General features: G+C 42.9%; 1 protein-coding gene across 1 annotated transcript in view; it reads right to left on the reverse strand.

Moving 5' to 3' along the window:
• Nucleotides 1–9,155: 9,155 nt before the first annotated feature.
• Nucleotides 9,156–27,055, reverse strand: part of rint1 (RAD50 interactor 1) — a 36,368-nt gene continuing 18,468 nt past the window's right edge. Inside the window, exons 11-15 of the mRNA XM_028571129.1 lie at nucleotides 24,665–24,769; nucleotides 23,238–23,458; nucleotides 10,744–10,924; nucleotides 10,509–10,627; nucleotides 9,156–9,631 (exon numbers count right to left, since the gene is read on the reverse strand). Of these exons, the coding sequence (XP_028426930.1) occupies nucleotides 9,418–9,631; nucleotides 10,509–10,627; nucleotides 10,744–10,924; nucleotides 23,238–23,458; nucleotides 24,665–24,769 (840 nt within the window). The 3' untranslated portion in view covers nucleotides 9,156–9,417. The remainder of the gene's footprint in view (nucleotides 9,632–10,508; nucleotides 10,628–10,743; nucleotides 10,925–23,237; nucleotides 23,459–24,664; nucleotides 24,770–27,055) is intronic.

The raw sequence follows: 27,055 nt of genomic DNA on the forward strand, positions 1-27,055 counted from the left end.
ATATTAGCCTTGTCCTTTTTTAAATTGATCCATTAGATATCAGTGCGTGATGTTACAAGCTACCTGTCAACCTTTAGTTCCCATATTACGTGAATGCAACATGACCGCTGTCATAAAGGGAGGAACACGATCTGCATATTGTTTCTACTTCAGCAGCAGAGACGGGTGGAAACTAATAACTATTTTTTCTTCAGACACATTTTTTTTTTCTTCCAACGTATAACTTGTGCTGCATGAGAGATGTTTACCGCTGTCGCTACTTAACCGCCGTCTGAATGAATCCGTTGTGATGGTGTAAATATTCTCATTAGTGCATGCTGTCTTTAGACAGAGCCGTGTTTAGCTTACCGTGACCCTCTCTAATGAATTCTGGATGGAAGATGAGTTTTGAGGAAACAAAAAATCATCTTTTGCAAACCCAGTTCCCTGTTGTATTTCGGTGTCTACAGTATTAAGTCTGTGAAGGACCCCAAAGCCTCTCACGGTTTGTTTGGAATGTCTTGATTTCACGTATATTTATTTTTTAATTTAATGTTAATCCATTGCAGGCTGACAGCAGCCCTTGTATTTTAAGGTTCATAAATCCTGTGGAATAACTGGTCACCACTATTTCTTTTTCATGTGTGTGTGTGTTTTTTTTTTTTATAACCCTGTGTTCTGTTGCTGCTGTGCCCCCTAATGCCTCACCCACAGGACTACCCACAGTTCCAAAGCACAATAACCGATTCCTCTGTCTCGTCCTGGATTTTCGTTGTGTACAAACTCTTTGCTGATGGCTACAGGGCAGATTTCGGGTGGAATAGAATTGAGATTCCTCCGTAGACTACTGTACACTTTGCTTGTCGTGTGACGAGTCGTATTAACCCCGAGTGGAAACGGCCACGAGAGCAGTGACTGTGCATCCTGGTCGTGGCGAGAATGCCAACGGACAACTAGTGTCATGCCTGTGTTGGACTGACTTCTTTGTTCTGATATTTATTATGCCTATTTCAATAAAAAACACCCAGTGTGTTAAAGCTGTCTGTGTGTGTGTGTGTGTGTGTGTGTGTGTGTGTGTGTGTGTGTGTGTGTGTGTGTGTGTGTGTGTGTGTGTGTGTGTGTGTGTGTGTGTGTCCATCTATTAGAAATGGGGACAGAAAAGCCAAGAGGATTTTCTTACAGGCAAACGTACTTAACAAAGACATTTTCTGGAATCAACTTAACTTTTATCTTTAACTTGATGTGCATATGTTTTATTATTTGTTAGTTCAATTAAAATGTCTAATTTTCATTTTCTGACCGTTTCTGAACTTACTGTACTTATGAATCGTTTTGACCTAAAGAAGAGCTCTACCGCTTTGGAAAAGTGAAAAAGTGTGTTTCCATATGTAAAAAATATTGCATAAAGTACAGTGGTTGTGAGAGCTCAATGTACTAAAAAGTTAGTTATTGCTTTATTGTAAGACTCGAGGCAGGGGCGGAGCTACAGGGGGCAAGAGGGGGGCAGCTGACCCCAAAAAAGAGAAAAAAGACATAATATAGTATGTTGAAAACAGAGAACAAAAGCCATAATAACTTATTTTTTTCTTTTCTCGACTACTATACTATGGCTTTTTTATAACCTTTTTGACATACTATGTTTTTTTTTCTTTTTTCGACTTAATATACTATGGCTTTTTTCTGTTTTCGACAAACCATACCATGGCTTTTTAATTACTTATTTCGACACTGGCTTTTTTTTTTTTTATATCACCTTTTTTCGACAAAGTACTATGACTTTTTTTTAATCTTTTTTCGACAGACTATGACTTTTCTATCACTTTTTTCAACATACTATACTATTGCTTTTTTTGACATACTATACTATGGCATTTTTCTCTTTTTTTGTCTACTATATTGTGGCTTTTTTTCTCTTTTTTTTTGACATACTATACAGGTGGTGGTCATATAATTAGAATATCCATTCCATTCAAAAAGTGAAACTAGTATAATGTATGCATTCATTCCACACAGACTGATATATTTCAAGTGTTTATTTCTTTTAATTTTGATGATTATAACTGACAACTACCATGAAAACCCCAAATTCAGTATCTCAGAAAATTAGAATATTGTGAAAAAGTTCAATATTGAAGACACCTGGTACCACACTCTAATCCGCTAATTAACTCAAAACACGTGCAGAGGCCTTTAAATGGTCTCTCAGTCTGGTTCTGTAGGCTACACGAAGACGCAGGGCTCCTACGGGTGCTTGAAATCCTTGAAAATGCTTGAATTTTGATGTTGTGTTTTCAAGGTTTGAAAGGTGCTTGAAATTTGGATAAAATGCTTGAAATTGTAACTGTATTTCTTTCACAAAAAATACCTAACTTACTGAATAGTTCGTTTATTAAATGGAGAAATAAAATGTTGGCGGAAATTAAACCTGCTCGCTTGTGCGTGTGTGACTGCGATCTGCCACCACGCCAAGACCCGCCCTACGAAGCAGCTCGATTGGTTGGAGTTAGGCATTGACCTCGAGAGGTTAAGGTTAGGATAGCCGATTGGTCACGGTTACGCTACCTTGCGTAAGCATCATGGACACCTGGCCAATAAATGGTATTGAAGGGCGGGTCTTGGCGTGGCCATAGTGGGATTCATAATATCGCTGCCGGCTGGTTGTCATTTCAGTGAACGTTGGCTGGAAGATGAAAATACAAATTTATGGATTAAACGAGGACAAACCCTACGTGTTGTCTCTTGTAAAGTCTGCAAAAAAGACGTGCAGCTTTTCACAATGGGCGAGTCTGCGCTCTCCAGTCACATGAAGTAAGTTTCAAGTAAGCCATCTGAAGTAGCTAGCCTACTGTACACGTTAGCGCCGGTTAGCGTCGATTTGTTCCGTTATGGCACGTTCATTTGTGGAATATGCAGTGAACATAGCCAAAGTTACATCACATTAACTGTAACGTTAACTACCCGCAAATTAAAACCTGAAACGTTAGCCCGGTGCATATCAACAATCGTTGGTTGCTGAACAGAAATCATGTCATACAAGTAGCCTACTGTAAGGGTGAGGTTGGCCTTGTGCATGTCGAAAAAAGAGAAAAAAAGCAATAGTATAGTAGGTCGAAATAAGTGATAAAAAAGCCATAGTATAGTATGTCGTAAAAAGAGAAAAAAAAGCCATAGTATAGTATGTTGAAAAAAAGATAAAAAAAAAGCCATTGTATAGCATGTCGAAAAAAGTGATAAAAAAGCCATAGTATAGTATGTCGAAAAAAAGCCATAGTTTAGTATGTCGAAATAAGTGATAAAAAAGCCATAGTATAGTATGTCCAAATGAGTGATTAAAAAGCCATAGTATAGTATGTCGAAAAAAGAGAAAAAAAAAGCCATGGTATAGTATGTCGAGAAAAATTATTAAAAAAGCCTTGGTATAGTATGTCGAAAAATTTGACAAAAAAGCCATAGTATAGTATGTCGAAAAAAGTGATAAAAAAAAAGCCATACTATACTATGGCTTTTTTCTCTTTTTTCGACACACTATATTATGGCTTTTTTATCACTTATTTTGACATTCTATACTATGGCTTTTTTCTCTTTTTTCGACATACTATACTATGGCTTTTTTATCACTTTTTTCAACATACTATACTATGGCTTTTTTCTCTTTTTTCGACATACTATACTATGGCTTTTTTCTCTTTTTTCGACATACTATACTATGGATTTCTTTCTGTTTTTTCTCGACATACTATACTATGACTTTTTTATCATATTTTTTGAAATACTGTACTATGGCTTTTTTTAATAATTTTTCTCGACATACTATACCATGGCTTTTTTCCTCTTTTTCGACATACTATACTATGGCTTTTTTTCTCTTTTTTCGACATACTATACTATGGCTTCTTTCTCTTTTTTCGACATACTATACCATGGCTTTTTTCGACACACTATACTATGGCTTTTTTTAACCACTTATTTTGACATACTATATGTTTTTTTTCTCTTTTTTTCGACATACTATACTATGGCTTTTTTATCACTTCTTTCGACATACTATACTATGGCTTTTTTCTCTTTTTTCGACATACTATACTATGGATTTCTTTCTGTTTTTTCGACATACTGTACTATGGCTTTTTTTAATAATTTTTCTCGACATACTATACCATGGCTTTTTTTTTTTTTTTTTTTCGACATACTATACTATGGCTTTTTTTCTCTTTTTTCAACATACTATACTATGGCTTTTTTATCCAATTTTTCGACATACTATACTATGGCTTTTTTCGACATACTATGGCTTTTTTCTCTTTTTTCGACATACTATACTATTGCTTTTTCATCAAATTTTTTGAAATACGATACTAAGGCTTCTTTTAATAATTTTTCTCGACATACTATACCATGGCTCTTTTTTCTTTTTTTGACATACTATACTATTGCTTTTTTATAAAACATTTTGAAATACTATACTAAGGCTTTTTTTAATAATTTTTCTCGACATACTATACCATGGCTCTTTTTCTCTTTTTTTGACATACTATACTATGGCTTTTTTATCACTCATTTCGACATACTATACTATGACTTTTTTCGACATACTATACAATGGCTTTTTTTCTCTTTTTCCGACATACTATACTATGGCTTTTTTATCTTTTTTCGACATACTATACTATGGCTTTTTTATCGCTTTTTTCGACATACTATACTATGGCTTTTTTTCTCTTTTTTCGACATACTATACTATGGCTTTTTTATCGCTTTTTTCGACATACTATACTATGGCTTTTTTTCTCTTTTTTCGACATACTATACTATGGCTTTTTTCTCTTTTTTCGACATACTATTCTATGGCTTTTTTTCTCATTTTTTGACATACTATACTATGGCTTTTTTATCACTTTTTTCGACATACTATACTATGGCTTTTTTATCACTTTTTTCGACATACTATACTATGGCTTTTTTTTCTCTTTTTTCGACATACTATACTATGGCTTTTTTATCACTTTTTTCGACATACTATACTATGGCTTTTTTATCAAATTTTTGACATACTATACTATGGCTTTTTTTCTCTTTTTTCGACATACTATACTATGGCTTTTTTTCTCTTTTTTCGACATACTATACTATGGCTTTTTTTCTTTTTTCGACATACTATACTATGGCTTTTTTTTAATAATTTTTCTCAACATACTATACCATGGCTCTTTTTTCGACATACTATACTATGGCTTTTTTATCACTTATTTCAACATATGGCTTTTCTATCACATTTTTGACATACTATACTATGGCGTTTTTATTAAATTTTTCAAAATACTATACTAAGGCTTTTTTTTAAGAATTTTTCTCGACATACTATACCATGGCTTTTTTTTGCTTTTTTTGACATACTATACTATGGCTTTTTTATCACATTATTGGCCATACTATGACTTTTTTTCGACATACTATACTATGGCTTTTTTATCACTTTTTTTGACATACTATACTATGGCTTTTTTTCTCTTTTTTCGACATACCATACTATGGCTTTTTTAATCACGCTTTTTTTCTCTTTTTTTCAACATATTATACTATACTATGGCTTTTTTTCTCTTTTTTTCAACATACTATACTATGGCTTTTTTATCAATTTTTCGACATACTATGCTATGGCTTTTTTATCATTTTTTTCGACATACTATACTATGCCTTTTTTTATCACATTTTCGACATACTATACTATGGCTTTTTTTTAACCACCTTTTTCGACATACTGTTCTGTGACTTTTTTAGATATACTATACTATGGTTTGTTTGTTTTTTATCACTGTTTTCGACATAGTATACTATCTATACCAGATGTTTAAATTTGCTCTGCTGTTTGTCTGGAAAAGGGCAGTGGCTCATGAGTGGTGTCAGCTTTTCTGCCACTAGTGGTTTATCTATCTATCTATCTATCTATCTATCATCTTCCTGTAACAATGTTCCACTGCAGTCTGTCAATAAATCACTGGGGAGACTTTTGCATTCATTTCAGGTATTCAATAGAATAGAATCCCTTTTTATTTTCACTACATACAATGAGATTAAAAGCAACTCCTTTTCCAGTGCCAACATGTACATAAAATAAATACAACAACATAAAATACAATAAGTAGTGCATAAATGGGGGAAAGGTGCACAGTTCTGAGATGGTATATACATTTAAAATAAAAAATATATGGTTTTATATACAGTGTGATATGCAGTGTGGGTTATTGCACATTATTTGAATATTGTGCAATAGTGGTGATCATATTCAATGAGAGTTGAATTGGATTTGACAATGAGAGTAATGATATCGCACAGTATACAGATATTGCACAGTAGTGAAATTGCACAGTATTATCAATAGTATTAAATATTGCACAGTAGGTGGGTAGAAGATAGTCCGGGGGTTGGGGGGTTAGACTGTGAAGTCGGTGCATGTGTGAATTCAAAGTGGTTATGGCTTTTGGAAAAAAAAACTGTTCTTGAATCTGTTAGTCCTTGTTCTGATGCAGCTGTAGCGCCTCCCTGAGGGCGACCGGTCAATGATGGACGAGCGCTAGAAGATCAGCAGCAGGTTGGAGTCCAGGTTGAGCTTCCTGAGGACCCTCAGGAAGTGTAGCCGCTGTTGAGCCTTCTTGATGACCGCTGTCCAGGAGATGTAAGTGGAGATGAGGACGCCGAGAAACCGGAAAGTGTGGACCATCTCCACACACCACCCGTTGATGTGCAGGGGGGCCAGATCGGTGCTGTGCTCCCTGAAGTCGACAATGATCTCCTTGGTTTTCTTGGTGTCCAGAGCCAGGTTGTTCTCTGAACACCAGGCTGCCAAGTTCAGGACCTCCTCTCTGTAGGCCGCCTCGTCTCCCTTTGAGATGAGTCCGACCACTGTGGTGTCGTCAGCAAACTTGACGATGAGGTTGTTGTTGTGGGCCGGACTGCAGTCCTGGGTGTAGAGACAGTACAGGAGGGGGCTCAGCACACAGCCCTGTGGGGAGCCGGTGCTCAGCGTGCAAGTGGAGAGGTGGGGGCCGAGTCTGGGGGCCGTTGGCCCCAGACGTCACTCAGTGACGGAACATGTTTTCAGTTTTGGGCTATTTCCATTCAGTTGTATATGTTATAGGGTTAGATATGTAAAGATTTACATGTATACATAGATTATCTAATGATGTTTTACAGTTACTCTATCATAACATTTGTTTGACCTTTTGTTTGATCATAAGTACTGATAAAATAAGACACAATCTGTTCTATTTGTCTGTATCAGTATATGATCAAGCCATTTAAATCAATTTCAGCTAAATTCAATTGTATTTATAGTATCAAATCATAACAAGGCTATAGACTTTACAGATCTAGACCATACTCTATAATTTACAAAGACCCAACAGTTGGTGCAAAAGTGGCGAGGAAAAACTTCCTTTTGGGCAGAAACCTCAGACAGACCCAGGCTTGGTGGGCGACCATCTGCTGCTGCCGTACAGATATAGAGAATTATGATTCATAATATTTATAGCAGTTGGTATGATGAACAGTGGCGATTATAGTAACAAAGATAATGGAACTATGACTAGAAATAATAGTTGTAGCAGTTCAGGGCGTAGCAGGGTGTTGCGGGGCATAGCAGGGCATAGCAGTGCGTTTACATATGGGAGTTCCCATGTACCGTCTTCCCTTGCCACCCTGCCAAGATCTCTCACTACCCCTTTGCCACCCCATGTCAAATTTCTAGATCCGCCACTGACTCGAGGTCCATTTAAAAATAAGGACATACTGTAAAGCACAATAAAAAGAAGACTACATACACAAAAAAGACAGCTATAGCAGTGTTCCCACATACATCAGACAGTTGTAGAATGATGGAATTACAAGAAGCATTCAGACGAACGGATGAATTTGTACATCAAACGTGTTGACTCCAAAAGTGACACACGACATCTGGAAGCTTTTTCAGTGGACGCTAAAAAAGTGATGCACACAATTAATTCTGAAACATACTAAGGTTATGTTAACTGGCTATAACGTTGATAGTTCCTCTCAGAACCAAAAGAAAAAGCAGGTTAATCTACTGGTAGGTTTTTCTGACATCACTTTGCTTCATTTATTTATCAGTTGCTGCCTTTCATTACAAAAAGGGTCATATATCCATCCATCTTCATCCGCTTATCCGGTGTCGGGTCACGGGGGGAGCAGCTCCAGCAGGGGACCCCAAACTTCCCTTTCCCGAAAGAAAGGGTCATATACATTTTTTAAATATTATTTCACCAAGCTGCTGATTTATCTCCTTCCATCTGTTCCATTCTCACACAGTTAATCAGGACTTTTGTTTACTCTGCAACTAGGTTTACTATGCCATGGGAATGCAGCATACGTGGGATATGGAGCAAGTCCTCCAACGGGCCACGGCGGACACAGCGGTTAGCACAGAGCAAAAAAGAACAGAATAGAGAGCTGTGATAAACCCCACAGATAAAAGGTAAGCTAACAATCCTGGCAGAGCGATAACAACACTGCAAGAATGGTAATACTCTCAGGGCTACTGCACACTGGCTGCGTGGCGGCTGCGTGGTGTCTCTGTTGTGTGTCAGCTGGGTGGTGGTTGCGTGGCGTTTTCTGTGTCTTTAAACACCAGAAACGTGTCTGATGCGGCGCTGCTGCTAGCCACATGGATGTTTCCCATAAACATACATAAATGTATATACCAATTTGATTACAGCAAAGACGACGTCTGCAGTATTGATGGCAAATTTTTTTTTTAAATTACATTTATATCTGCATTTATGTCAAAACCTAGAGACTTTCAAACATCAAAATGTCATTTATTAAATGTATTTGTGTCTAAACGACATATAAACATATTTTCCTGTTCTATTTTGCCTGGAAACGCTTCCAACACGCTTCCAACACACGTGAAGAATAGGCGTCTGTCCTATTTCTAGCATGCATGTGTTTTCTGAGACGTGCGTGTCACGCAGGCAGCGTGCACACTCTAACCTGCTAACATGGCAGCCGAAATAAAAACAGACACGCCACACAGCTGACACGCTCACGCCACGCAGCCAGTGTGCAGGAGGCCCGAGAGTCTGCTAGGGAACAGTACGTTGAACCATTGGCGAGATAACTGCAGCTAAGGGTTTATTACATAATCCACCAGACAAAGGACAATTGTTATTTTTTTACTTTGTTGTAATATACTTCAATCAATGAGGTGATCCCAGACAATAGTCCAACAAAATAAGACGTTTATACAATGACAATGCAATAGTTTGAACTTACTGAAGACTATCTGAACAGCCCTAACTTAACAAATGTTACCTGTGTTAAAGAAGAAGATTAAAGCTAAGGATAAAAATGTCATAAGAAAAACTTGCAGAGCACTCGATCTGACGCACGCTCCCCACCAGCGAATATTGCCAGGTAGGAGCGTTAGTGTCCAGGCCAGGAGGCTCGGAGGTTGAGGAGAATCAACACATCACAGGGTGCCAGGCAGTAAACCCCCAACTCATTCAGTGCAGACTCTGGTGGAGGATCCCCTGCACCTGCCCAATCTCTCGCTTCGTCCTCCGACTCTTTAAGGAGATTCTTCAGCAGAATAGCAGAGCCCACGTTAAGACACAAGATGATGCACGCCTCCTTAACACTGGGGGGGGGGCAGATGGAGACAAAACTAGTAAAAACGCTGGTTGAACCAAAGTTATCCCTTAACCCTCCCCCGACTACCCCGTTGTCAACGTTTCTACATCAGAAATTTGGGTTTCTTTCAAACAAACTGCCCCAAAAGTAACGTGGATGGTTCCATGAAACGATCATTGACTTTTGGCTGTTTTTATTGAAGTTTATAGCATTATTCTGACTCAAAATAATTCATACTTTTCTGCTTTAACTCAAAAATTAGATATCCTTTCATAAAGGCTAAATTAGGTTTATTGACTATAAATAAAATTAAAAATGAATGTAAAAAATAAGTTGCTGTTGCAGTGTATACTGGTGAAGTGTAAACGTGGGCTCTTAATCTTTGATTGACTTGTTACAAAGGGCTAGATGAGTTGGTAGTATTTTCTTAGCTTACTTTTTATCCAAGATCATTACTATCTCATCTGTTATGACAGTAGCATAAGCTGTTACAGACGTGCATTATATGTATGGACGACATAACCACACACACATGGCTGGTTCTACTCTATATGTATAGTGTGTGTGTCTGGAGAACTATCTCAGACAGAGATATGTTAAGAGATATAAATGATCGGTTTTCAATCATATTTTGTATCTGATGTTATGTTAAATTCAACAGTTTAACTGCTGGACAGGGGTCTCTGATTTCCATTCTCAGTTTATGTCTGCTGGAAGTTACTGGACCACAATTGGGCTGTCACCAAATTATGTTTGCACGTACATTTCCTAAACTCCGATTTAAGGAAGAACAGTGCAAATTTCTCCCTACAACAGAGAAAAGAGGTACGCAACCAAACAATAGCCTAATGATCACACACACACACAAAAACACAAACACTTACTGCTTAAAGAAATTCTCAGGTCTTTTGCAGTAGTGACCAAACAGAGGAAATAGGTTTCTGGTCATGTCGAACTGAAGCTGAGCTGCCCCGCCTTCACTGAAATGGTTAGACAGGATCACCTGACAGACAGACAGACAAATCTATATAATAAATATTGAGCAAATGTCACTGTAACTGCATGGTAAGGGAAACACGTTGTCAGTTGTTTGGAACAGAAGAAGTAGGTTTTTCTTACATCCTGGTAGAGAACGTTGTCGAGTCTCTCTGCCAGGCCCTGCCAGGCCAGCTGGAACAGAGAAAGACTCAGGACCTGATGAAGGTTTAACAATCTGTCCCTCACACATAGCATCATGGGACATGCTGAACTGGACAGGGTCATGGTGGACTGGTCATGCTGGGGTGGTAGGGACAACCACCTAAAGAAAAGTAAAGGCAAGAGAGAGAGAACACATCAGCGCAAACCTCAATTCTTTAGCCACCCTGTTGGGTGATATTAGCAAAAACTAAAACTATGGGAAAATAATCTATTTTCAAAACAACGCAAGAGGCAAACACTTGTCAATGTAATAGGCAAAGGCAATGCTTTATTTCAAGAATTTCTTTCCTAATTATTTGAGATCTCCTCTACCCCCCTACTGCTCCGTTACAGGGATCTTTCTGCATGGTAAACAGCAACCTGGCGTCCTTGTTTTAAGCAGTCAGCATCTGGGATTGAGCTTAGTTCCTAAAACAGTTATGGGACTTTGAAAAATAATTTGAGTCATTACTAACCATGACTTTGTATCTTTATACTGCCCATTCAAACAGAGGCAATTCAAAATGCTTTACATGGGCAAGCTCTCCTTTACTTTTTTATAATATACACAAATGATTGAAGAAACATCAATAGAAATAACCACATTATAAAATGTTCAGATAATACAGCCATACTTAGTCTACTTACAAAAGACTCAGACATTGCAATCTATAAACAGGAGAGGAAGGAGGTAGTGAAGTGGTGCATAACCTGCTGCTCAATGTAAATAAAACCAAAGAAATTATTTTTGACCCCAGGTCTATAGGAGATCACAGCACACTCCAAATTGAAGGTGTACTTGTTGAGCAGGTAATAACATATAAGTATTTAGGCAAACAATTAGACTGTCAGCTGCAGTGGTCCCATCAAATAGAGTATGTTTACTCAAAGATACACTGCTGGTCAAAGGTTTTAGAACACCCCCATTTTTTCAGTTCAAGTCCAATGAATAGCTTGAAATGGTACAAAGGTAAGTGGTGAACTGTCTGATGTTATAAAAAAGTAAGGTTGCCCAAAAAGAAAAATAATGTACATTTCAGTATTTTACAAAAAGGCCTTTTTCAGGGAACAAGAAATTGGTAAACAACGTAAAGCTGTTCTGCAGCAATGGAGGTAGATCAAGCTTTGAAAGTTGGTGCTACCAATTCCCACAGGTGTTCACACTTGTCTGGATTACTTACAACCCCCTCTGTTTGTATTAAAGTATTGTGTGGTACCGTACCCTTGGGATTATTATTTGAACAGTATTGTACTGCAGAAAGTAGTGTGTTGCTATAAAAATGGTGGGAAAAAGGCAATTAACAATGGAAGAAAGACAGACCATCATAACACTTAAGAATGTTGGTCTTTCCTACAGAGAAATTGCGAAGAAAGTCAAGGTGTCAGTGAGTACAGTATTCTTCACCGTCAAAAGGCCCTTAGAAACTCTGACAGGAAGAGGTCTGGCAGACCCAAAGCCACAACAGAATCAGAAGACAAGTTTCTGAGAGTCAACAGCTTGCGTGATAGGTGGCTCACAGGACGACGGCTTCAAGCACAGCTTAATAGTGGTCGTAATAAGCAAGTCTCAGTTTCAACTGGAATGAGAAGACTTGGAGCTGCAGGTTTGATAGGTCCAGTTGCAGCAAGAAAGCCATTGCTAAGACGTACGAATAAGAAAAAGAGACTTGCTTGGGCCAAGAAACATTGTCAATGGACTACTGAAGACTGGAAGGTGTTATGGACTGATGAATCAAAATTTGAAATCTTCGGTTCATCACGCAGGGTTTTTGTACACCGTCAAGTAGGCGAAAGGATGGTTCCTCAGTGTGTGGCATCAACACTCAAACATGGAGGAGGAAGCGTGATGGTCTGGGGCTGTTTTGCTGGATCCACGGTCGGTGATTTGTACAGAGTGAAAGGCACCCTGAACCAAAACGGCTACCACAGCATGCAGTACCCTCTGGTATGCGCTTAGTTGGTTCATCCTCCAGCAAGATAATGACCCAAAACATAAGTCCAAGCTATGCCAGAACTACCATAGCAAAAGAGAACCAGATGGTAAGCTTATAAACATGGAGTGACCAGCACAGTCACCAGACTTAAACCCCAGTGAGCTGGTTTGGGATGAACTGGACAGAAAAGTGAAAGCAAAGCAACCTCCAAGTGCCACACATTTATGGGAACTTCTTCAACAGAGTTGGGAAGAACTTTCTGAAGAATATTTGATTTCCATTGTAGAAAGAATGCCACGAGTGTATTCAGCTGTTATATCTGCCAAAGGGGGCTACTTTGAGGAGTCAAAAATGTAGAATACATTTTGGTTTATAAATTGATTCCATGATTTCTTTTTTAACTTAAATTGTTCATTTGTTGTATTCTTTCATTTCAGAGTACAATAAGACATTGAACTGCATGAATATCAATAAAAACCTGGAAAAATTGGGGTGTTCTAAAACTTTTGACCGGTAGTGTAAGTCAGCGTCTATATTTTTTAAGACGACTTGTCCATGGAGTGGACAAAGATATGCTACTGTTTTACAAGGCAGCCATTGAATCTATTGTTTGTTATGGCATTATGGCTTGGTTCGTTAACCTGTCTGTTAAATTAAAATCACAGCTCCAAAACTTGATAAAAAGGGCTGGAAAAATAATTGGCCAAATGTCACCAATTCCTCTTCAGGAGCTCTTCGAGGAGGCGGTGAGGAAACAGGGTCTCAAAATCACCCACGACCCAAATAATGTCCTGTATAGTGAGTTTGAGCTGATGCCTTCAGGCAGAAGGTACAGGTTACCAAACTGCAAGACTTGTGGTACTTACCATTATGGTTATAGGGTGTGCAATGCCTGATAGGGTACTGGTACAATATTGTTATATATAGATATGCTATGTTATATTTGATATGGTATTATGCAATTGGGCAACCTTTTCAACCACTACAAGCTTATGCACATCCTTTAGTACAATGAATGCGTCACACATAGTCCCTCTAGCATGTTTTCAGAAAAACAAAACAGAATCATGTTCTGGAAATGTGCTAAATTGTGGCAAAGTTGTTGGATTCAGAAGTCTTTAGGACTGCCAACGCCTCGCTGCAGCTGGAATGTTCTCTAATTCCCCATCCTTTTGTACTCTAATCGTTGTGCCACAAGTTTAGACCTGAAAGTCTGGAGCAAATACTTTTATTCCTTTCAATGTGCGTCATTTCAAACAAGAATGTCAAAACAGGATATCAGATGGGAACATAACCACAGACGTCAGGTTGACTTGGACGAGCCAGTCCTTATTTTAAAATCAGGAGATCATTTCCGAGAACTGGTTTCCAAAAAACGGTATAACGGTGTAAATGAATGGTAAAACAAGAGATATCATCAGGAAGGTGGGATTTGGTGAGGGTGTGTTTGAAGTAGCTACGAAAAATGTAGCTACGTTTCTAGAACTGTTTATCTGATGATCATAAATGACCTGTAACGGCAACCGAGAATTGCAGTGAAAAGAACGCTATTTTATATAGTTTTTGTTAATGCCTTTGCTCAAAAAAGTCACAAAAATGATTTACGGTAGGCAGACCGGCTCTACAGTAACTCATTCTGATGGGTCACAGATTTCGGTGTAACATCGGAAAAGCATGTGTTTGAGTATCCAGCCAGGTAAAAGGTAGCAGGAGCTATCTTTATATAGGCCTAATTGTATTTTAGAAATCATCTGTTGTCCTGTCCTGGCTGATACAACTAAAAGCTAAAAGAGAGAGGGTTAACTTCGGTCGAGCTTTCAACAGATGGAGACAATTACGGGATTGTAACTTATTCAAAACCGACCCTGGATTGGCCCTCTTCCTCCTAGACAGGTATGGAATATTTCTATTTCCTTCATAAAATAACTACGTCAGTAGCCTGTATGAAATGACATCCCCCTTCCATTTGACGCCCAGTTTTCATTTCTTTTCAGTCCATGTTTGCCTTAGCATGCCATTTTCTTTTTGTCCCCCTGTACTTGTATAAAGCATCCTTTGGTTTCATGTAAGCTACTATATATACGTCTCGCATCGCCTTTGCAGTCCGTCGGGGGGTGACTTGCCCCAGGGGGGGCTTGGAGCTCGTTCATAACTGCTTGCAGTTATTATTACGTTGGTTGCAAGAACAAACTCTCGCTAATGCTTTGGCTCGTGACAGCTAGAAAAGATCTTTACGACAGCAGGTCTGGTAAAGACACTACTGCTTTAGTCAAAATACAAACTGAAAGTTCCTTGTAGCTGATTTAATAATCTTCATAGTTTTTGGGGCGTTTGTGCTGCATACTAACTCAGGTCTTTGTTGTTGAAATAAAGCTCTTCATATTGCATCATCTCTGCCTCCTCGAACAGTAAGAATGTTTATAAATGATTGCTCTGCTTTTAGTACAATTGTACCAAACACAACTAGTGTTAAAACTCAGGGGCCTTGGTGTACAAAAGACCGCCTATTAGGATTGATTGTGGGTGCATGTGGGTAGCGCGGACACGCACCTTACACCGCGAGCGGGCGCGCGCACCACACGGAGAAAAAGTGGGAGAAAGAAAAAGAGACTGTGTGCATCCAGAGGATAATCAGTTGAGCTCGCGTGTGTGCGTCTTTGAGAACTGTAAGTCCCATAACTTATGTTGTCAGTTCTTTTAAGCCTGTTGTTGCATTGGTTTATAGTTATTGTAGATTTGTTTGTGTTAATCACTTGTTAGCTAGTTTGCACATGGCTGTTGATTTATAATGCAGATCGTTGGAAGCCTTTGCATTATTGTATTATAATTGTATTGTATTATGCTGCAGTAGTTACATTGCATTGATATAGTGTGATTAATAGTGGGTTGGTTGTTATTGTCTGCTAGCCTATATGTATACTTCATATTCATTGTGTATGGTAGCCTTCACAATGTTATTTGTTTCTTTGCGGGAACGACACACAAACACACAGCCATAGCTGAGCTACCCACGCCCATGTTTGTACTGTTGCTTTCTGTAATAAAGCGTCAAAAGAGATAAGTTGTCTCCGTCCGTGTTTTGGCAGACACACCTGGGGCGAAGCTGCAACCCAGAATCAGCTCAAATACAGTCCTAAACTAGTCCTCAGCAACATTAAGGTCCTTCAAGCCGGATTTCTAAGCTTTACGCCAGGATAAAGATGGAACAGTACAGAAGTGGAGCTCGACCAAAGAAGGATAGACAGCTGCCACGTCATCTGGATGACTGCGAAGTGGACTATCCAAGCCACAGACCGCGAGCTACACGCTACTTAAGCACAGTACAGTACGAACATGGGCAAGAAGAGGATGGTTATCAGCCGCTGGAGGGAGCAGCCAAGATGACCTCTCTCACTCCTCATCACCCCAACCCTTATCCACTCAGGTGGAATACAGATCAGAATGAGCAGTATAGCTCCAACAGCATTTCCAGGGAGCTGGCGAGGATAAGGGAGGAGAACACGCGGCTTCACAAATCCCAGCTAGCCTTCCATAAGGACCTTGAGCAGCTTCACTCACTCAAAGATGACATGAAGATCATGATGGAGACCGTATGCAGCCTCAAGGAAGCAAAATCAGTTGCAGGTAGTTACACCCCCATAAGGTCAGTTCCGGGTGAGTGGCCCAACTATATTCCTCCACCTGTCCACATCATGCCCTCAGCAGAAGAGGAATACAAAGAGGAGTGGCCTGAACCACCACCACCATGGCCTGAGTCTGATGAACAGCCCCAAAGAGATGTGGTCGACCACTTGAACAGGGTAACACATGAGATCCAGGACATCAGGCTCAATACCACGTTCGGTGCTGCAAACCAGAGCAGACCAGCTACCAAGAGTGCCCTGTCTCCCTACAGGGACCCTCCACCACAGTTAGGCCTACCCCATAAGGAGCCAGGCTATATGCAGCCTCAACCTCACCCTCCACAGTCCAGCTCCACACCAATTCCGCGCTATTCAGGTCCGCAGACTCATATGCCTATAGCACATTGGGCTCCCTCCCAACTGGCAGTTCCCAGAACTTCACCTGCACCGATGCTTAGGCCAGGAGATCCATCCTATGGGCAGGCCTACAGGGAACCCCCTCAAGCAGAATTAGCCTATAGGGGACCCAGGCCTACTTTGCCAGACTTTAGCCAGCGAGACCCAAGTCAGTGTGCCCGATTTAAAGATTGCTCTAGAAAACCTGTTGCCACCTGATGCAACAGAGCTCTTCAAGTACCAGGTCCTCACTGACCACCTAAAGCTAGAAGAGGCGTGTCTGGTAGCAGATTCATACCTCAACTCCAACACTCCATATTCAGACACCATGACAGCTCTGAATGAGAGGTTTGGGCAGCCATACCAGGTTGCACTGAAGAGGATAGCCAGTGTCATGGATTCACCTGACGTCCGACGTGGTGACGCGGTCGCCTTTGAGAGGTTTGCTCTGAAGGTCCAGTCATTGGTGGGAATGTTGAAGACCCTGGGTCCAGAAGGTGAGAGTGAGCTGAAATGTGGGTCTCATGTAGCACGCCTCCTCAGTAAGCTGCCCCTGGAGATGAGGTCGGACTTTTGGCGCTGTATGTTCCGCAACCCAGGTGCCACGTACACACTCCAGGACTTCACCGACTGGCTCCAGTACGAGTCTCGTTGTCAAGACTTTGACAGCCACTCGCCTTGCAAGGGACAGAAAGAGAACCAGGGACAGAGGTCAGAGGGACGGCATGGAAGGCGTACTGCATCTGTGCTACATGGCACTAAAGATGCCCACGTAAAGGGTGCTGCACCCTCTGCTTCTTCTGAGAAGAGAGACACTAAGGCCAAGGCATATTGTCCCTAATGCGAAAACAACGCGCATTACCTCAAGCAATGCTCAGCGATCCAGACCCTAAAGCCCAAATCACTGAGTGGATACAGTCCAAAAACAAGTGCTGGCACTGTGGAAGGTCCCATCAGGCAGCACAGTGTACGCTTAAGAAGCTCTGTGGTCTTTGTCAAGGAAAACATTTACAAGTCCTTCATGAGGTCAACAGTAGAGCACCAAAGGAGGAGACAACAGAAAAGAGTTGCCTCATAAACACAGCTACTGAAGTACTCTATCTGGATCGACCAATCAACTGCAACCGGGTGTTACTGAAGGTCATCCGAGTGATCCTGTATCATTCTGTGTCTCCCCCGCCTCTCAGCCCAAGAAGAGTTTCCGCATTAACAGAGCCTTCACAGCAGCTCGCCTAGGATTGGCAGATCAATCTTATCCAGTAGCCAGTCTCCAGAAAAGGTATAAGCACCTGGCAGGTCTCTCCCTTCAGCAGTTCGAGAACGCCAGCCCACTCCTTCTCATTGGTGCCGATCATTCACATCTCATCACCCCCATAGAGCCAGTGAAGTTCGGTCCTCCAGGTGGACCAGTCGCCATCCGAACCAGACTGGGGTGGACGCTACAGGGCCCGGCACGGGTAGTGGAGCAACAGTTACAGCCACAACAGTGCCTTTTGACAGCCACTGTTACTTCCAACATGGAGCTCTTCCAGAATGTTGAGAAGCTCTGGCAGCTTGATGTGCTGCCATACAGAAAGGAGAAAGTGGTGACTCGGTCAAGACAAGACCAAGAGGCAGTCAATCTGCTTGAAGAGAAGACTACGCGTGTGGAGGTGGAATGAGTACTCCGCTACGCCACTACTCCGTAAGAAGGACATGCCCCACTTCCATGCTCCTAAAGAGGCAGTAATGCCGAGCCTCTGAAGTATAGAGAGACGGTTGACCAAGGATCCTGATCAAGCTACGGCTTACAATGCAGAGATACAAAAGTTAGTTCAGGCAGGCTCCGTTATCAAGCTAGACTCCAGTATGCTCACCCAAGACAGAGAATCGTGGTACATCCCGCACCACATGGTGAGCCACAATGGGAAGAACCGTGTTGTGTTTAATTGCTCATTCCAGTTCAAAGGCCTGAATCTAAATGCGTCCCTCTTGCCTGGACCAACCCTAGGCGCATCACTCCTGGGAGTGCTTCTACGTTTCAGGGAGCATCCTGTCACAATCAGCGGAGACATCAAGGGGATGTTTCATCAGGTCTGCCTTCTACCTGAAGACAAGCCCCTACTGCGGTTTGTGTGGCGCGACATGAGGCGAGAAGATCCCCAGATGTCTTTGAGTGGCAGGTTCTACCATTTGGCACCACTTGCAGTCCGTGTTGTGCTAGCTATGCCTTGCAGAAGCACGTCTCTGATCACTGCGAGCCTGGAGATAGTGCCCGGTCATCAGTGGAAAGATGTTTCTATGTGGACAACTGCCTCCAGAGCCTGCCAACATCAAGGGATGCCAGACAGCTAGTGGACAAGCTACGGGCCCTCCTAGCCTCCGGAGGGTTCCAGCTGTGGCAGTGGGCAAGTAATGTTTCCAGCGTAGTCAACCACCTGCCAAAGGAGGCCAGATCAGACAGCCTTGAGCTCTGGCTTACTCAAGATAGAGCAGATGCTCCAGAATCGACCCTCGGGCTCAGTTGGCACTTCCACCACACCTTAGGGTACAAGCACAGGCCTGTGGACTACGGAGTGCCCACTATGCGGAATGTGTACAAGGTGCTGGCAAGCCAGTATGACCCTCTTGGGTTCATTCTCAACCAGAGCCAAGATTTTAATCCAGCGCCTCTGGGACAAGAACAGGGAATGGGATGACCCCCTCCTCCCACAGGAGCTTCTATACGCCTGGAACGAGTGGGCAGGGGAACTACAGGTCCTACCATCTATCCGCCTGCCTAGGTGCTACACCCCTGAAGAAGTGGACAGTGCCAGCGTCACACGTGAGGTCCACATATTCTGTGATGCTTCCGAAAGAGCATATGGGGCTGTAGCCTACTTACGAACAGAGGACAATCAGGGCAAGACCTACCTAGCATTCCTCTTGGCAAGATCCAGAGTAGCACCCAAACGTCTCCTGTCTATGCCAAGACTGGAGTTGTGTGCAGCTGTGGTAGGAGCCCAGATCGCCACAGTGTTACAAAGGGAGCTCACATTGAAGAATTATCAGATCACTTTGTGGACGGATTCCACAACTGTGTTTATGTGGCTCCAGTCTGAGTCCTGCCGCTTTAAAGTCTTTGTCGGCACGAGGGTGGCGGAGATCCAAGAGCTCACTGACCTCCGTGCATGGCGCTACGTGGATTCATCGAGGAATCCTGCAGATGACATCACAAGAGGAAAGACTTTGAGAGATCTTGCGGAACCAAATAGGTGGAGTCAAGGTCCACAATTCCTGCTCCACACCCCAGACACCTGGCCTGTGAAACCGACCACGTTATCTGAGGAAGAGGTATCAGAACTCCGTAAGTCGACTTTCTGCGCAGTCGCAGTAGAGCCTCGAGTTCCAGATGCCGACAAGTGTAACACCTGGAGGGAGCTCGTCAATAATACGGCGCAGGAGCTTCACAGGGCGGCAGACCAGCACAGTAGTCCTACTGCCACGGACTACCAGAAAGCAGAGATCCTCATCTTCAGAAGAGCCCAAAGGGATAGCTTCCCAAAAGAGCTGCATCTCTTGAGAGCTGGTAAGCCCGTCCCATCTAGTAGTCGCCTACTTACCTTGTCCCCAGAGTTTGACGAGTCACAAGACCTTATCCGAGTAGGTGGCAGACTACGACGATCTGAAGACCTGGAGCATGCCACCTTGCATCCCATCATTCTAGATCCTAGTCACCCTGCAGTCAAACTTCTTATAAAGGATTATGACAGTCGACTGCGTCACCCTGGCCCGGAGAGGGTGTTTGCAGAAATAAGGCGCACATTTTGGATCCTCAGATGGCGTGAGGCTATTCGTCGTCACCAGCACACCTGCGATGAGTGTCATCGTTGGAAGTCCAAACCAGTGATCCCCAAGATGGCCAACCTACCGGCAGCCCGCCTGCGCCTATTTAAGCCAGCCTTCCACTCCACTGGCATGGACTGTTTTGGGCCATTCCAGGTCAAGGTGGGGCGGCGTCTCGAGAAAAGATGGGGCATAATCTTTAAGTGCCTCACCACCCGGGCTGTGCACTTAGATCTCCTCACCAACATTGATGCAGACTCCTTTCTGATGGCCCTGAGGAGGTTCATTGCCCGCAGAGGGACTCCAGCTGAGTTGTTCTCAGATCATGGGACGAATTTCAAGGGGGGAGAGAAGGAGCTGCGAGAAGCTTTTGAAGCACTGTCCCCTGAGCTAATGCAGAGCCTTGCCAAGGAGAAGATCGCTTTTAACTTCAACCCACCGGAGTGTAGGGGCAAAGTGGAAGACCTAGCCCTATGGTGTCATGACAACAATCTCTCTCTTAATGTCAATGCAACAAAATAAATAATGTTTCATTTCCGTCAGCTGAAATCACTGGCATGAAATTACTACAACTCCAGGACATTTATACTCAGGTGCCCCAAAACATCTGTTCACATCAGGTTTACACTCAAGGGTCTGCGCCCTCTACCAGCAGTAGTAATTATGCAAAAAGACAGACACGACAGGAAAAACAAACTTTCCAAAGACAGAAAAACTGCCCCCTGTACAAAAGGTAACATGTCTGGTGTTTTGGGAAAATCCCATGGACTGATGCTGCCCTCTGTGGTTAAGGAAGGGGTAAATGTTGCGTGATACCATCATGAGTCCACCGGATGGCAGCATCAGATAACTAAATGGCAAAATGAGACCACAGACAAGTCCCATCAATTCTTCAGTCAGCCTAAATCCTTAGAAAATATTAAACATCGCATTTTCACCAGAATTCATACAACATACTATATTACATTACATATCATTTAGCTGACGCTTTTATCCAAAGCAACTTCCAATAAGTGCATTCAACCATGAAGTTACAAACTCCGAACAGCAACAATCAAGTACAAGTACGAGCCTGAACCAGAACCTGAGCACTCGTCTGGGTTAGAAGGGGCTCTATCCAGACATTCTGCGTGTGCACGTGAAATTTGGTGTCATTGGACACCATATACACCGTATTTTTGTTGTACTGCACATTGCTGCAGCTCCTCTTTTCACCCTGTGTGTTGAGCTCTCTGTTTTAGCTACAGAGGGAGACATCTCACTTCTGTTCCATCTTTGTTGTCAGTTGCACATGCTCAGTACCTAGGTAAGGACTACCAGCCAGTCAGAAGCAGAGTATGAGTGCGTGCCCTGACAGTACCTAGGTAAGGACTACTAGCCAGTCAGAGCATTATAACGTGTGTTACAAAGTGACCAAGTTTGTCTCTGAAGTAAAGGCTGGACTACAATAGAGCTGTTTGGAGCAGTTTGTGAACAGTGGTTTCTGTTGGAGATGGTAAGTCCCTTTGGGGTGGACTTTGGGCTTTTTCACTTTGTAAACCTATAACCTGCACAAAAAAAGATATACAACACAATAAAGGAAACGGGAAAAACCAAAAAGCATAATATGAGCACTTTAAGTAAATCAGACTCTGGCGGTGCTGTATTGTTCCTAGAGATGCACCAATTGACAGGCCGGTGACGGGAATTGGCCGATTTTCACGTGCTCGGCCATGACCAGCGACCGGCAGGTCAGTCTGACATATGTCGATTATATGCTGGTCAAATGCACTCGGGCGCCGCATGATTAACATCGCGCAAGATCAGCGCACCGCTATTCTGAGAAATATCTTTATACTGCAAGGCTATATTTATTATATTAAATTGGATATTGGATGTGAAAAGAAGGAAATGGTTCTAACATTGTACTTTAGATGTGTGTGAATTTCCCACACCAGGAGTAATTGATATAGTTGTATTTTATAGCAATTGATTATCTGTTCAAAAAATTTTCTATGTAAGATGTTCTATTAAAGAAAAGATAGAAAATAAATATTTGTGTGTGCTGTAAAGTGGTTAGAAAAAATGAAATTGGAATCGGTTAAAATCGGTACCGGCTGGCCTAACTAAGAAAATCGGAATCGGCCTAGAAAGTTGTAATCGGTTCATCTCTAATTGTTCCTCTTTAGGCTTTTTTTCTACAAAAAATGTTTTGCGCTGGTCAGTGGGAACTGAATGTTTCAAAAGGGTTAAAAAAAAATTTAAAATAAGTTCCAGAACCACTGTTTTACCTCATGACTTTTGTTTATAAACTGTTTCTTGATTTTTTGGCTGCCAACTTCACACATGGCCAGTGACTACCTATGAAAACTAGCCTCCTGGCTAATTCTGACATATTTACAGTAATGTTTATTAATATGCATTGTCTGCGAGAAAAATGACTTAATAAAAATTAATCCCGCAAAGAAAATGGTAAACAGCAAGCAGAACCAGGGCAGAGGTACAAACCTCCTGTCTCTGCAATGGTGGGCAACAAGTTTACTGTGCAATCATTTCTTATTCTCAAAAAAAAACATACCAACTGCAGCAGTATATGGCAGGGTTTCTCATAGAGTTCTAGAATCTGTCCTAACCTGACAGTAAGAAGCATTAAAACATAATACAATATGGTACTCATCAACAGACTGATGCCTCTCACCTGTCCTGGCCGTATGGTTTGGCTTTATCTGCAATTTCTCTCATGGTCCATTCCAACAGTCTTCCCAGCATGTCTCCTTTCAGTCGATCCAGCAACGCCAACAGACCTTCAAATAGAGAGCCCTCCAGAGAAGCCAGGCGACCAACCTCCAACACCCCCAGGCCTCCCAGTACTACTTCCTCGCCAAGTGAAACTGCTGCCTGCTGCAGCTGCAGGAAAAACTGAAGAAGGAATAAAGGAACCGGTAAACAGTCAGCTGGCAGCACAGTGCAGCCTAGTCTCACATAAAATGTCTTGTGCCCAAGTCTCAAAACTGTCAAGTATTGAATCGTTGCTATGACTCGCAACATTCTTTACTCATTGTTTGATTAGAAAACCCCAATTTCAGACTTGATTTTATTTAGGCAAAGTCCCTGTACAGCTGCTTGTGCTTGTAGAAGATGTACAGTAGTTATTGTTTGACAGCATCATTTGAAAGTAACCAGTTCAATTTTGATGTTTACAACTCAATGATGAACATTACAATGTTGTGATGCTCTGATAAACTACAATAACTTCACAATTAATTACCTAATTTGATACAGATTTGTCCTTTTGGCTTGCAACACGTTGAGCACAGTATTAGTATTATAGGTTATAGTTTACTCCTAACTTTTCCGTAGGACCTGGCATACACATCTTTCTAGCCCCTTTTTTCCAACGGATTCGACGGCTCCTGGGAATCTGTTCCAAATTGGTGGGCCACTCAGTGGAGAACGCGTTCACTGAAAGCCCCACGTACTGCACACCGTCAGACTGGCTGACAAAATCTCCCAGGACTCTTCCCATGTGTTGCATGGGGAGTACCAACTCCTGCCCTCCGGGAGGCGCTATAGGGTCCCAGATTGCAGAAAGAACAAATATAAACACTCCTTTGTTCCTCTGTCAATATCTCTGCTGAATCGACACAGGAGGGCAAAGAAGTGATAGTTTCACCCCACACTTTTCATAATTTATGGCTATTTAAGACCACTCTTGCAGGGCAGGCCCCCCCTCATATTAATTATTTATCTAGTTATGTTTTTATTTTTTCATGCCTATATGTTTTTAGCTTTTTGTCTTTATGTTGTTGTGTTGTAATTGTTGGAGCTTGTATTGCAAGACAAATTTCCGTGTCTACGGACAATAATGTTCTATCTATCTATCTATCTATCTATCTATCTATCTATCTATCTATCTTTGTGCACACGTAATGTTTATAAATGAGGCCCTAGGCCACTGAGATGCTTCGCAGTTAAATCAGCTTTCATATGAAAACAAGGGGCTTACAAGAGTGACCCTATTGACAACTGCTCAGACATGGCAACATCCTGCTGGTGCTGTTGCAAAAAAAACAGATAAATAGACTAAATACATTTAATTAAATACATTTAATAAAGCCCACTCACCACATTGTCTCCCCAGTCTCCTAGGATGGTGGAAATGTAGTTAACAGCATTAAGGATGGCACAATAACGGGCACCCAGCGGGCAGCGGGACTCCTCCTTCATCACCTGGAAAGGAAAAACAGAATATATACCACCTCTGCCTCAGTCATTTCACTCTTCAAAACATTTTCATTGATTGCAGTCCTTAAATAATTGCACAAACAATTTGACCAAACTATAACACCGTACAAAATAGGACAATGGAGAACATCCATCCATCTTCGTCCGCTTATGCGGTGTCGGGTCGCGGGGGGAGCAGCTCCAGCAGGGGACCCCAAACTTCCCTTTCCCGAGCAACATTAACCAGCTCCGACTGGGGGATCCTGAGGCTTTCCCAGGCCAGATTGGAGATATAATCCCTCCACCTAGTCCTGGGTCTTCCCCGAGGCCTCCTCCCAGCTGGACGTGCCTGGAACACCTCCCTCGGAAGGCGCCCAGGGGGCATCCTTACCAGATGCCCGAACCCCCTCAACTGGCTCCTTTCGACGCGACGGAGCAGCGGCTCTACTCCGAGCTCCTCACGGATGACTGAGCTTCTCACCCTATCTCTAAGGCAGAAGCCAGCCACCCTCCTGAGGAAACCCATTTCGGCCGCTTGTACCCTGGATCTCGTTCTTTCGGTCATGACCCAGCCTTCATGACCATAGGTGAGGGTAGGAACGAAAACTGACCGGTAGATCGAGAGCTTTGCCTTCTGGCTCAGCTCTCTTTTCGTCTGGCGGTGCGATAAATTGAATGTAACACCGCACCCGCTGCGCCGATTCTCCGACCAATCTCCCGCTCCATTGTCCCCTCACTCGCGAACAAAACCCCAAGGTACTTGAACTCCTTCACTTGGGGTAAGGACTCATTCCCGACCTGGAGTAGGCACTCCATCGGTTTCCTGCTGAGAACCATGGCCTCAGATTTAGAGGTGCTGATCCTCATCCCAACCGCTTCACTCTCGGCTGCGAACTGATCCAGTGAGTGCTGAAGGTCGCAGGCCGATGATGCCATCAGGACCACATCATCTGCAAAGAGCAGCGATGAGATCCCCAGCCCACCGAACCGCAACCCCGACTACGCCTCGATATCCTGTCCATAAATGTTACAAACAGGATTGGTGACAAAGCGCAGCCCTGGCGGAGGCCAACCCTCACCTGAAACGAGTCCGACTTACTGCCGAGAACCCGGACACAGTTCTCACTTTGGTTGTACAGAGATTGGATGGCCCTGAGAAGAGACCCCCTCACCCCATACTCCCGCAGCACCTCCCACAGTATCTCCCAGGGGACCCGGTCATACGCCTTTTCCAGATCCACAAAACACATGTAGACCGGTTGGGCATACTCCCAGGCTCCCTCCCGGATCCTTGCGAGAGTGAAGAGCTGGTCCGTTGTTCCACGACCAGGACAGAATCCGCATTGTTCCTTTTCATTCCATCCTTACTGTACACAGCTTGGATGGTTCCCCGCTTCCCCCTCCTGAGGTGGCGAACAGTTTTCCAGAAGCACCTTGGTGCCAACCGAAAGTCCTTCTCCATGTCTTCTCCAAACTTCTCCCACACCCGCTGCTTTGCCTCTTTCACGGCAGAGGCTGCAGCCCTTCGGGCCCTTCGGTACCCTGCAACCGCCTCCTGAGTCCTCTGGGATAACATATCCCGGAAAGACTCCTTCAGTCGGACGGCTTCCCTGACCACCGGTGCCCACCACGGTGTTCATGGGTTACCGCCCCTTGAGGCACCTAAGACCCTAAGACCACAGCCCCTTGCCGCAGCTTCAGCAATGGAAACTTTGAACATTGTCCACTCGGGTTCAATGCCCCCAGCCTCCACAGGGATGCACGAAAAGCTCCACCGGAGGTGTGAGTTGAAAGTTTGTCGGACAGGGGCCTCCTCCAGACGTTCCCAATTTACCCGCACTACCCTTTTGGGCTTACCAGGTCTGTCCAGAGTTTGCCCCCACCCCCTGACCCAACTCACCACCAGATGGTGATCAGTTGACAGCTCCGCCCCTCTCTTCACCCGAGTGTCCAAAACATACGGCCTGAGATCAGATGAAACAATTATAAAATCGATCATTGACCTTTGGCCTAGGGTGCTCTGGTACCAGGTACACTTATGAGCATCTCTATGTTCAAACATGGTGTTTGTTATAGACAATCCATGACTAGCACAGAAGTCCAACAACAAACAACCACTCTGGTTTAGATCAGGGAGGCCGTTCCTCCCAAACAAGCCTCTCCATGTGTCTCCATCATTGCCCACGTGCACGTTGAAGTCCCCCAGCAGAACAATGGAGTCCCCCACTGGAGCCCCATGCAGGACTCCAGTCAAGGTCTCCAAGAAGGCCGAATACTCCAAACTCTTGTTTG

Source organism: Perca flavescens, chromosome 23, assembly GCF_004354835.1.
Source record: "Perca flavescens isolate YP-PL-M2 chromosome 23, PFLA_1.0, whole genome shotgun sequence".
Classification (NCBI taxonomy): domain Eukaryota; kingdom Metazoa; phylum Chordata; class Actinopteri; order Perciformes; family Percidae; genus Perca; species Perca flavescens.